The sequence below is a fragment of the Atta colombica genome, unplaced genomic scaffold, assembly GCF_001594045.1.
Source record: "Atta colombica isolate Treedump-2 unplaced genomic scaffold, Acol1.0 scaffold200, whole genome shotgun sequence".
In the NCBI taxonomy this organism is placed as follows: Eukaryota; Metazoa; Arthropoda; class Insecta; order Hymenoptera; family Formicidae; genus Atta; species Atta colombica.
The window spans coordinates 1,614,810-1,628,001 of NW_017259295.1; the positions used below are offsets into that span (position 1 = coordinate 1,614,810).

Genomic DNA, 13,192 nt, shown 5'->3' on the forward strand with positions numbered 1-13,192 from the left:
ACGTAGATATTTTTATGTTTATGATAAAAATTTGTTGATTCTTTAATTAATGCAGAATTATTTTTTAAAAAGTTAGCGAACTAATATTATAATTACATAAGCGATTGGAAATATGGAGATTTCAGATTTTAGAGTTAATTATGAGGAAGTTTTATTAAAGTGTTACTAGCGCGTCGTTTTCTCTTGTTAATACCGTTCGTGGGTGATAATTTCATTCGACAGAAATGTTGATGGATTTAAATACGTTCGGTAAATCTTTCTCGTGTATAAATGGCATGATCTTTGGTTCCGGGTGAACTTCTTTACTTTCACTCGTTACGGAAGATCGTGATGCAAACTGGATTTCGTCTTCAGTCAAGAGGAATTCATTGGCCACGTGGAAGTTATTTTCGAGTTTGTTTCATTTGCCTTTAAGTATTATCGCTTACAAAAATTTTCTGTGTATTATATTTATGTCAATCTTTAAATGGATAGTAGAAATTTAAATTTAAAAGAAATAATATTGAAGAAACTTCCCATTACGAGCGATTGTAGATTATATGTTTATTAAAAATAAATATCAATAGGTAAAGCCTAAAAATCCTTATCTTATAAAAATACAATAATAATAATAAGAAATTTGTTGAATGCAAATACTAAATTGACATGTAGAATATATTTCTATCTCTACATTATTTTTATCGTTTTGTAAACGGGAGTAATAATCATGAATAGCTAAAAGAAAATTCTTGGATTTAAATTCCGTGAAATCGCTACCAATAATTACAGGTGTATGAATAGTGTGGCATTCCTTAATGTTGGACCAAAATCTTCGATTTCTTGACTGTGAATCCGATTGCAATGCGCATTTCCTTTCGTTAGGTATTCTAATATGGCGTCCGATGATTAACGACTCGTGAAACTCGAGGAGAAAATCAGTAGTGAATTGAGTAGTGTCAGATTGTTTAGGATCCAAATATTATAGCACATAGAAAGACCACTCGGACTAATCGTCTTGTCTTATCACATACACATATAGAAACACATTTAGAAAAGTAAAAGAAAAGTAGCTTGTGTTATAAAATTATATGTAATATATCTTGTTATAATCATTTTGTAAATAACAATTTATAATGTGTATTATACGAGGGGAAATCAGAAAGTAAAGTGAACTTATTTATTAATTTTGTACGTACAAAATATATTAGCAAAATACATGTACATTGTTTCTCGATATAATCACTCAACCTAATAATGCATAATGTGTTCTTTGCTTCCTATTTCTTGCTTTTTATTTTTTACTTCATTATCTTGTTTTTTCTATTGCCCGAAATAAAAATTGACAAATTTCGAAAGTGACAAGAAACACGTGACAAAAATATGATAAAGCGTTTACAAAAAGGGAAAAAATAAAAAAAAAAGAAATAGGAATCTAGTTAACTTGTGATCTAGCTAACTCAGGTTAGGTTTAATCTGAATTTCATTCAATGGGCTTCATTCTATGATGATATCCACTATTTATGAAAAAAGCTTCTGGCTGCCCTCAAATCCACATATGCACTGCTTCCTAAATTCTAAGACAATTGAGACTTTTTCCTTGTTATAATAACGTTTTCTTGTTAACAATTTGGTAATAAATTCGGTAATGAAAATTCACACATTGTGAATTTTTTATGGTGGTAATGGTAACATTAGATTTAGAAAAGTCAAAAAGTTACTTGTAACAGGTTAAAAAAGTCATTTATTATTGAAAAAATAACTCCTAATTTGTAATGCGTTACTTTTTACTCGTTACTTTTACTCATTACTAATTGTTACGCATTACTTATTTATTATTTTTTTCAGTAAATAACACGTAATAGTGACAAGTACTTTTCAAAGAAATTCTTCTAATTTAAGCATTCAGTTAGTTAGCGTTATCATCATTAAAAATTGCAACATCGTCATCAAATTGTTTATTATAAAAAGTAACAGCAAAATAATATTTACCAATCCTGATTATTATATTATTACAATTTACGGAAAAAAATCTTATAGATACAATTGTTTTTACAATTATATTAGGCAAAATTACAAGTTGATTTGTTAATCGATTTGAATGTAATTGATTGTATAATTTAATTAAAATAATCCAAGTGATATTAGATTAGGAAAAAATCCTTTTACAAATTGATAAAAAGACTTTTAGCAATTAATATACTCTATTGATAATTAATATAATTTACTTTAAAAACTTAGCAATTACACCACTTGATAGAGCAACATTTCAATTTAAGAATCTGTATTTTTAATTGCAATACGATAATTTTTAACAGAGTTATGAACAATAAAATCAGAATATTCCTTTTTATTTAATTCACGAATAATTCAGGAACAAAAAATCGTAGGAACATTAAAAAAAAATAATTTTGTAAGGAAGCTTCAAGCTTTCACACAATAGATAGTCGAAAATTTGTTAAAATTTTTTTTGGACACACTATAGCCCTACAAAATGAAAACAAAATGTTTCATTTTTTTCAGCTTATAATTTTCTATGTAAAATTACAAAACACATAAATTTTTTCAAAAATATAGTATAACTATTCAAAAGTAGAGAACTTTCAAAGAAAACTTTTCAACTTTAAACTTTCTTTCTTTTAAACTTAAACTTTGATTATTTTTAACAAAGATATCGATAGGGGAATTTCTTTTTTTACCAACGTGTAAAAAGACTTTTTCCCTAACCCAATATGTAATTGTTACATATAATGTAACTAACGCGTAAGCATTCAGTCTTAATTATAAATAAAAAAAAGAAGATAGAATGAAGTTTATAGCGTAAGCATCCAAAGCGGGTGGATGTCTAAGAGTGTCTACGAGTATGATACGCTCTTAAGCTTTGAGATTTTGCGTGAGACAATGAGGTGAGAGGAGTAGCGGAAGGCGGAGCCGAGTCGAAAATCGAGAAGTGCAAGTCGTATCGAGCCCTGCTATAAAGCATTAGTTGCTCTTATTCTAATTACAATTACAGTTAATCAATTAACAATTAACAATTAAATAATTGTATATAATAATCTGTTTACAATTCTTTTTCGCAATTACTTCATTTAATTGTTTTTAACAATTAATAATTACGAAATATAATTACTAATTGAATTAAGAATTACATTATAATTGTAATTTGTAATTGTTATTATTGAATTGAAACAATTTTGTACAACTCTGCATCAATGTAAAATTAATTTTAATCACAGTTCAATTTATTCTTCATCTTTTTCTTAGATTTGTTAATCAAGATAAAATTAATTCTTACATTCTTGATGGAATCAGGAGTTCCATCAGAAAAAAAGCTAAATAGTAAATTAGAGTTTAGAAATCCATGCATATATGTTTTCGAGAGTAACTAAAAATCTTTGCAGATGAAATCCAAAAGACTTATGGATTGTTACACAAAATTTGTTACAAATTAACATTTATAAGTGAGAAATAAATAAATTTACTTTACTTTCTGATTTATCCTCGTATATAATTTTTTAATTTTTTAAAGGTGGCGAAGTCAGCGTGGTGAAGAAATTTATTATATCTTATCTCATTGCAACCACTAAACGACGAGACCGCTTGCATCCTTCGTGGAAATGGAAAACGGAATGAAGTCGATGAGTAGATTGACTAAGTGAAATAGAATAAATTCATATGAATCGCGCGAATTTCTAAATGAAACGCACGCCATTTGCAGAGATCAATTGTCGATAAACGGAATCACGAGACTTTGAGCACTTGATCTCTATCAATTTCTAATCGTTCAATAAAACGATGGATATATCGAGGCCGTATCATTGGCTTCTAGCTGCAGTCATTCTGAGTCTTTCTTCGAGCTTGATGACGAGCGAGATAGAGCAATTTACGAAATCTGATTCCTCGGTTGTCGATATGCGAAGAGATGAAACCAATCATACTAGGGTGATGGCAATCCGCCGGCGAAGATACGTGCGATTTCCAACAGGATCTGCTTATCTCCTCGAGACCGATTCAATGCCACATGGTAGGAATTTTGGGCCGCATCCGGTCACGCGTTTCATTCCACAGACTCAATTCCCAGGGTCGTGGAGACAACACAAATCCTTCTGGAGAACTCCTGCCGATTACAACAGGCCGGTGATGTCCCATCGGACACCACGACTGATATTCCGTGACAACGATTTCCTGCCGCCAGTCGGAGGTGGCGCGACTTCCTTTTTCCAGCAGTCTAATCAGTTGCCAGATTTCGAGGACGATATTAGAGGTAAACTATCTGCTTTCTTTTTATTTTTCTCTTTTTGGAATAATACTAAATCTAATCTTTATTACAGCCACTTAGAGCTTATATTTTTTCATTTGTGGATTAGTATTATTATATCAATCTCTTTTATCATTTCTGTTTGGAATCTTCTGTCAATAATTTTTTATTTTTCACTACTTTATTCACAAGGTTTTCGTAAAAAATTTAAAAATAAAAACAAGATAAAATTTGTGTAAAATCTTTTTTGTCGTTCAAAGAATTTTTGAAGTATCATGATCAAATTCTCAAAAAATAAACAAAAAAATAAAAAAAATTTACTGAAGAATTTGATATAGATATTCCGTGCATTGACAGAAAGATTAAAATAAATATTTAACTGAAAATTATAGAGATATGTTTTTTTTTACTTCCATTATAATTTCTTGGACTATAAATTGTAAATTGCATATAATTTCTAGTATAATTAAAGGATTCAGATTCATATACGTTTTAAACACACATTCTCAATGCTTCAAATGCAGTATTAGAAATTATAGGTTAGACATCTCTAATACTTAGTAGACATATAAGCAATCTTTAGTATAGGCCTGCATTTATCCTTGCTCGTTATTCTTTGAATGCATAATAAATAACTTTTCCCTTTTACTTTCTTCCTTTCCTTTGCGTACTCGCGTAATCCCGTCATTTCTGATAATTCAATTTACTGTGCAAACAGCGCTTCATTAACGGAGTAGAAAAGCGTGCAAATACAAAAATACATTATTATATGAAACTTTCAAAGTATTTAAATTATAAACGAACCAACATATATCTCTTCAATTATAAACGAATCGATCGAATAAACTAACTCGCAAGCATATCTAGAATGTGTAATGCTGGTGCAACAAACTATGACAATTACTAATTTATCATTATGAATCATGTATATAAACCGTATATACAAAAATATTGGACGGTATTTAATCTTAAACAATCTTAAACTAAGTAATCTTAAACAGCTATGAGAGTCAATTAATTCTCATATTCACAGTCATTAATTCTCAATTTCTTTTTTCTTCTAATTTTAAATAATTTGTTTGAATTATTTATTGAATTAGAAATTCTATGCATTTTTTTCAAGATCAAAATTGAACGACCTATTCTTTTTGCAGAAAACATTTTTTTTCTTTTGTTTTACTATGACGTTTTTCCAGAATAGCATCTTTATTTCAGATCTCCGAAAACAGATGCCTGATGATTACCCTAGATTAGAAACAGGTACGTACAACTTATCAGCGGAATTATAAAATACGATAGTTAGCCGTAACGATGTTATTTCAGGGAATTTCCAATTCTTTTAAAATTTGCGATTTTTGCTTAATTGATCGTCCACTCGCGTGAATTCATAAAAATCGGATGATTAGTCGCGCAATATTCTACTTCTTAATGGCGCGCGAAACTTATTTCCATTACAGTCGACTTCCGTCGTGGTTCAAGACATGGCAATCATTACGACATCGTCGACGTCGCGCTTTGCTGGATGGTAAATCGTTGTCACGTTGAACTAGTACGAGATCCTTTTACGATTGCCTAAATATTTCTGTGTAGAAAGTCTGTTAGAAAAATGATTAATATTATCATGCCGATATTTTTTCTATTAATCGCACTTATTTCACTTCAACAGTCTTATCCTAATAAATTTCAGCAAAATTTAATCGTTTAATTGTCGTTTAATACTACTTTGTTTTAGACAAATTATCATAGAATTAAGTTAGAAATCTGATCTTCAATTAAAGTAAAAATCAAATAGTTGAAAGTTTAATTAATTCTTTCTATTTTGCTACACCACAGTCGGAAATTTGTATTAAATTTAATACATTTTCATGTTTCCCAAACGGTCCATCAGAATTTTTGTGTTAATTATCACAAAATAAATATGCTAGAACATGTAAAAGTTAACACAAAAACGTAACACTGACACAATTTGTATTCAAATTGTGACAGTATATTTTTTCAGTATAATTAACATTTATAATATGATAAATTAACATTTATATGTTAAATTGACATATCATATTTTATTCATTAATTATCTTAATATATTAACATTTTAAAATATCTTATTTTTATATTATTTATTTAATTATGGATTGTGTTGTTTCGGCGATTAAGAACTATTGAATTAATTTAATACAAAGTATTCAAATAATACAACCTTAAATTAACAATCAGATATGTTAAAAATTTAATACAATGATTTTAAGGATTTCAAGGACCGATTTTAACACAAATACAAAAAGTTTTTTATCCTTATATGTCCAAACTATTAATCCTGGATTTTAACTTGCGGCCGTTTCATCTTTTGAAGTTCGACTTGGAGTAATCGGTGAAAATAAAAACGGCGGCTTTATATTTCCTTCAATTGTTGCTTGATAATTGCATTAAGCATCAATAATTAAGTATCGAAAAATTGATTCGAAAAATTTGCATTCTATAAATAGTTTCAACTTCTAGCACTATTAGAGCCACTGTGTGTGTCTTAAACTATTAATATGTAGTCACAATTGTATCTAGTTGATCGATATTAATAAGTTTTCAATTTTAATAATTGACATCCGATTGAGAAGAGTCGCATTCTCTTGAAATCTCTCTCATTCCTGTTGCCGGTTTGTAGTCATATAGATTGAGATTAGATTAGTAACCGCAATGACGTCTTTCCGCAAACCTGTTCGGACGTTTTCTTCTTCGGCCAGACTGGAATTGCGACCGCGCATAGCTCGACAGTCGCTCAGGACGATTACGTAACTTGACAGTCGTGGAAGACAAGAGTTTCCATATTTTCTGCAGAGATGCGTCAACAAAAAAGACCGCTGTGGAAAGGCGACGATACATTGTGTACGGACGGACGAAGCTGTGAATTTTTTCTAATGTGCTGGATGACTGCTGGCCTATTGGACGGCAGCTGCGGCGGCATTATGTACGCGTGTTGTCAGCGGAAAGACCCCACTAAAGCTCTCACTGATTATAACCTGATCGAGTCACCTAGAGATCAATCTCGGCCACTTCCACTGGATTTGTACACGGAGACCGACAGCGACGATCGTAAGTCCTTCCTTCGAAAAGCATGCCATCCGTATTTTAACATCACATTTGAAAGCATGAGATCTTATCCATAGACTTCTGTATATTATAACCGCTAATCTAGAATTCAATAAAATGTAAAGCTAATAGCCATATTTACTGTAAAATAATGTGCACTATACACTAAGAATATGTGCGGTTTAAATTAAATAAATAAATAAATAATAGATATTGTCAATTTTAAATGAAAAAAATTGAAAAATGCCTGTGTTGTATAATTTGATAAATACTAAGTAAGCATATTCAACCCTATAACGGTTAAAGCTAGATCTTCTCAATATCTAAATAATTCACAGAATTATCTATATCCTATATATGTACATGCATATATATCATATTTTGTAGTTATTCAAACTGCGCGCCAAAATTTTTTCGGATTTTATCAAACACAATTAAACTGCAATAATATAGACATAGCCTCAGTAGTCTAACGACGCTTGTACGGAATACAAGAGATCCGGATTCAATCCCAGCCGGTAATATTTTTCGCAATAAATTTATTTAAGGTTTCCTGTACATTAACACCCTTAATATGATATCGGATCGAAGATTGAGAATTTGCTTGTCAATTTAATTTAACTTGTAATATTATTGCAGTAGTTAATTGCATTGCGTTTGATAAAATCCGGAAAAATTTCGGCTCGCAGAATAACTACAAAAATATATGCACATATTACATATATAGGATATAGATAATTTATTGTGAATTATTTAGACATTGAAAAGATCTAGCTTTGACTGTTACAGGCTTGAATATGCTTATACTTAATATTTAATTTCATTTTGTCTTAATAAAATCTTATTATAATTTGGTAATTATATTAAATCTTTATATCTTGTTTATGATTTTTTTTCCATATTAAATATGATGGCACGGCTTAAATAAAAAAACCGCTGTTGGCGATTTACTCTGTTAGATAGCAAGGAGCAATGATAACTCAATCCGTTAAGTTAAATAACATTTTGTTATTTTCAAAACTTCCATATGTCAAAATGTAAATCAATTCATTTCAACAATTAGTTTTTAAAGTAAACAACGTCCACAAATTAAAGTATATGCAGTTATTAAATAATAAACTTTTGAGCAAAGTTTAATGTTCTTGAATAAATTGTCTAACTCTATTGTTTTAATTAAATTAATGACATATTGAATAGTTGCTGTGACGATTTACAGAAATGATAAAACAAAAAACTCGAATTGAGTATAAATTGACGTTATGAATTTAACAGTGTAGTGTAATATATAGAAGTTTGTACATTTATCTTGTCTCTTAAGTCTTTCTTTTTTCTCTTGTTCTTCTTCTTTTAATTTCCTGTCGATTATTTTGTCATCAATTATTTCACGACTCCACACGTTCGTGTGTATTCTAAGCATGCAGTTCCACTTCTTTCCCGTTAAAAAAAATTACACAGTTTCCTTGCCGGATGTCTTCCATTTATCATCTTGAGTTCTTTTTTCTTTTTAATATCAATAGTTCTTTTATTCGTCGACTCATATTTTTTGTTCCTTCGATCTTTTCTTAATCTGCATGTACGTGATGTACAATCCAAGCATGTTAAGTAAAGAAGTTCTGCCTTTTCACATGCATGTTTGCCTAAAGATTATTTTTATCGGTATTGTAACATTGTGTTTTTTCCACATGATTATCCGTCTGAATTCCAATAAATGTCTGTTGACGGTCGTCTCCTTGATCCCTTTGCATTTTTCACAGCGAAATAAAAACAGTTTTGTCAAAAGCAAGTGTTCGCTTGAACGAAGAAATGTAATTCTTGTTGAATTAATGAATAAAAAACTACACAATAGAAATCGTAGGTCATTTCTTACAAAGGAATAGTATAAACTCTTGAAATTTATAGAAAGTGTAACAGGCGAATTGATGTAGATATCATAACAGCTGTCGTCGTTCGCGGATTAATTTTCTATTGGTGAAACGCAGTTTTTCTGTATTGCCATCGGCTCATAAAACTTTGGCGATCTATACTCCGTCTCCTTCTCATAATCTGCTCGATAAAACGCTTCGTTGCATTTGCGACAATCGTGTTTCGCAAGGGATTACTTTAAACAATGCGATGCACTAATAAGCGCATGAATTTATTCGCGACTAATCGAAAAATATCCATCGCAAGTCTAAAAAAAGTAATAAATCTAAAAGATCTTTTAACTTTCCTATAATTCAAATTGTAATATATTGTGGAATAAAATTAATAGTTTCAGAATTTTTATTCTTCTTAAAATGTTGTAATTCAAAAAATAATTATACCGCATGTGTACAAAAATAGTTAATGTTATCAATAATAATTATCAAGGACATTATTTTAAATTATTGATTTTATAATGTACATATGATGAGTATTTCATGTGATGATTTTAACTTCAATGAATTATAAATATTATATTGTTTAAGTTATTTATAACAAATATAATAATCTAAAATAATTTTGTGTGTATGTGTGTGTGTGTGTGTGTGTGTGTGTGTGTGTGTGTGTGTGTGTGTATATATACCTTTAAATTTTCCAAATTTATGTTCTTCAAATGATGTAAATTTAATTAAAAATATGATTTCCAATTATTATCAATGAATACTTGTTCTTTAATCAAAATTATTTTTATCAACAGACTTAATTTAGGCTAATATTCGAACAATCATGAATAATGCTATTCTTTCACCTGTCAGATGTTCGAGTGTAATATAGCACCATGAGTTACTTGATTATCATCAAAATTACTTAGTTATATGCAATGTAGATCAAGACTCAACATTAATAGCAGACAGAAGGAGTTTATAAAGAATCATCGCATTACTCCAAGTCCAATTTCGGCGAAGAGAAGAACGGGGAAGAAATATCGTGATTGATTATTATATACCTTTGACAATTTGTGACTCGACTTAAAGGCATTGATGTCACAGAATGTTTAAGCGTTATTGTAATTACAGATTGCGACAGATAGAATTTTCATGTTCTGTACACAGAATAATTTAGGATTCTCTATTTCGTTTATCGCTTTTCGTTACTATTTCAACTATTTCATGTATATATGAATATTTTAATTACTACAAGAGTTCTATCGTTTCTCTGGAATTAATTTATTTGACCTGCTGTCTATTTCAGAAGGAAAAATTTGGCAAATCTTCTAGAGCAAATCTTCACCAAATATTTAGATCTGACAATCATCCTATTAATTTTAACGGCGACACTTTAATTGCATGCGAATCCAGGTGATTGTATTTTGCAGGTTGCGGCATACCAATCGTCTCGAAACAAATTGCGCAGAGGAGGATCGTCGGCGGTGACGAGGCTGGTTTCGGCAGTTTCCCGTGGCAGGTCAGACAATAATGTGACAATAATATGAGACATCTTAAACCTAATATACCATTGAAAAGTATAGAAAGAGGAAATAATAAATTTCAATCTATCAGAAATTGTGTATTTTGATAGATGTTTCGAATATAGATTGAAATCTATTATTCTGTTTGCTTGTACTTTTCAATTAGACTTTAGTTCGGATTTTGATAAAACTATCGTTAAAATTATTTTTTTTTTGCAGGCTTACATACGGATTGGTTCTAGTAGATGTGGCGGCACTTTGGTCAATCGATTTCACGTTGTCACCGCTGGGCATTGCGTTGCAAAGTGAGTGGGGAATCTGTTTGCATACGAGTAGCTCATTAGCAGAGGTCTCTATTTGAATTCTTTTTGACGAGAACGTAAAAACTTGTATTTAATTTAAAAATAATTATGTATTTGTTAAATTTTAAATGCAAATTATTACTAATTAAAATATTTAATAAATTTTTCGAATGTTAGAGCGTCAGCAAGACAAGTCCAGGTTACTCTCGGTGATTATGTGGTGAATTCTGCGACCGAATCTCTGCCAGCTTATACTTTTGGAGTTCGAGAAATTAGAGTGCATCCTTATTTCAAATTCACGCCACAGGCAGACAGGTGTGTTCGCATGTATTACTAACAACATCTCATATGAATACCTCGAATGTTGAACAGAACATGAATTCTATTGATTTCACGTCTCTCACATTTGTTTATCAGATTTGATGTGGCTGTGCTTCGATTAGATCGACCGGTTCATTATATGCCTCATATAGGGCCCATATGCCTACCAGAGAAAAATGAAGATTTTCTAGGGCAATATGGCTGGGCTGCGGGATGGGGCGCTTTGCAAGCAGGTGAACTTAGTGAAAAAAATCATTTTATTCGTCCGTTACAATTTTAAATTCACTTTTCATTTCTCATCTTATAAATTCTGGATTAAAATACTTTAATTCTAATTACTAGATAATTTCTTATAGTATCATTAATATAATAAGCATTACTTTGGTGAAAAAAATGTTTATTGATGAAAAATTATTTTTAAAAGTTTCAATATTTTTTAAAAGTAATAAAACTTAACGAGAAAAAACTTTATAAATTTTAGAATATTTCAAAATTATAAATATAATAGAAAGAATTATATAAAAGATTTTTTATTATAAATATAATAGAAAGAAATATAATAGAAAGAATTATATAAAAGATTTTTTATTTTCTCAAGTACTTCTGAAAAGTGATCCAATTAAAAAGATTTGAGAAATTTTCTAGAAAGTTATAAAATTATACAGAAATTCTAAAAAACAATTCTGAAATATTATAAAGAATTTTAGAAAAAAATTTCACAGAGTAATTTACATGCATACACATTCAAAGAGAGAAATAAAGTGTGTCCCACATTTAACTTTATATTAATTTGTTATAAATAATCTTGTCATTGGTTATGTTCAGCACAAAAAGCAGCTTTGCAACTATTGTAAAATTCTTTAATATGATTAATCTTGCTCTTAGTTTCTCACTAGATCTAAATATATAAACCAATTATATTCGAGAATTTTAGAACAGTTGTAAAGCTGCTTTCTCTACTGAACGCAATCATTTACCTTTTATTAATTGTCTCGTTATACGAATTATTTTATTTAGGTTCTAGATTACGGCCAAAAACATTGCAAGCGGTAGACGTGCCCGTGATCGATAATCGTCTCTGTGAGCGGTGGCATCGGTCCAATGGCATCAACGTCGTCATTCATGACGAGATGATGTGTGCCGGTTATCGCAGCGGCGGTAAGGATTCGTGTCAGGTAAGCGCTTTCGTCATCGTGGGTGCGTACTGTTTGAACGATGAATTGTCGTTCCGTTTCCTTTTTTTCCCATCTCTTCTTCGCGAATACGTTTTCTCAAAAGTATATTTAAATTTCAGGGTGACAGTGGAGGTCCGTTGATGTTAGAAAAAACTGGTCGATGGTACCTCATCGGCATTGTGTCCGCAGGTTATTCCTGCGCACAGCCAGGCCAACCAGGGATCTATCATCGGGTGGCCAAAACTGTCGATTGGATCACGTATGTCATAAACTCGTAACGCGTCCTCAACCGCGGAAGAACTATTCTCAGGAGGAGAGATCTTGAGAATCCTGAAGAGCTGCGAACTTTGCATGAAACAAAGTTCGGGTATCTTTCATGTCAGAGAATGATTTCCGGGATCTAGATCACGTCTAAGAAATTATTTCTTCGAGTGATCAATCTGAGAATCAACGTGACAAAAGAATTTAACGAGAAGATTAATTTAAACTGACTTCCAGAGAACGGACCATGCCTAAAGAAATTAAGGGGATGCTGGAGCGACGGCTGAACTTGATCGAGATTGATAGTACAGATCATATAAGAATACTAGAAATTTATTCGCGTCGTATGCTTCAGCATATTCCAATGTGTTTCTGCTATAGCTGCTACTCACTTCAACGAGCGCGTTAGAATGAGTAAATGCTATGATAGGAGAGGATTTTAGAGCAT

At 30.7% G+C, this 13,192-nt stretch overlaps 1 protein-coding gene across 1 annotated transcript; it reads left to right on the forward strand.

The window, feature by feature from the left end:
• Positions 1–3,771: 3,771 nt before the first annotated feature.
• Positions 3,772–12,761, forward strand: LOC108687157 (proclotting enzyme-like). Its single transcript, XM_018192779.1, has 9 exons — positions 3,772–4,240; positions 5,450–5,494; positions 7,064–7,318; positions 10,593–10,681; positions 10,905–10,990; positions 11,165–11,302; positions 11,405–11,541; positions 12,326–12,483; positions 12,603–12,761. Exons 1-9 carry the CDS (start codon positions 3,772–3,774, stop codon positions 12,759–12,761), a joined length of 1,536 nt encoding a protein of 511 aa, XP_018048268.1.
• Positions 12,762–13,192: the final 431 nt, after the last annotated feature.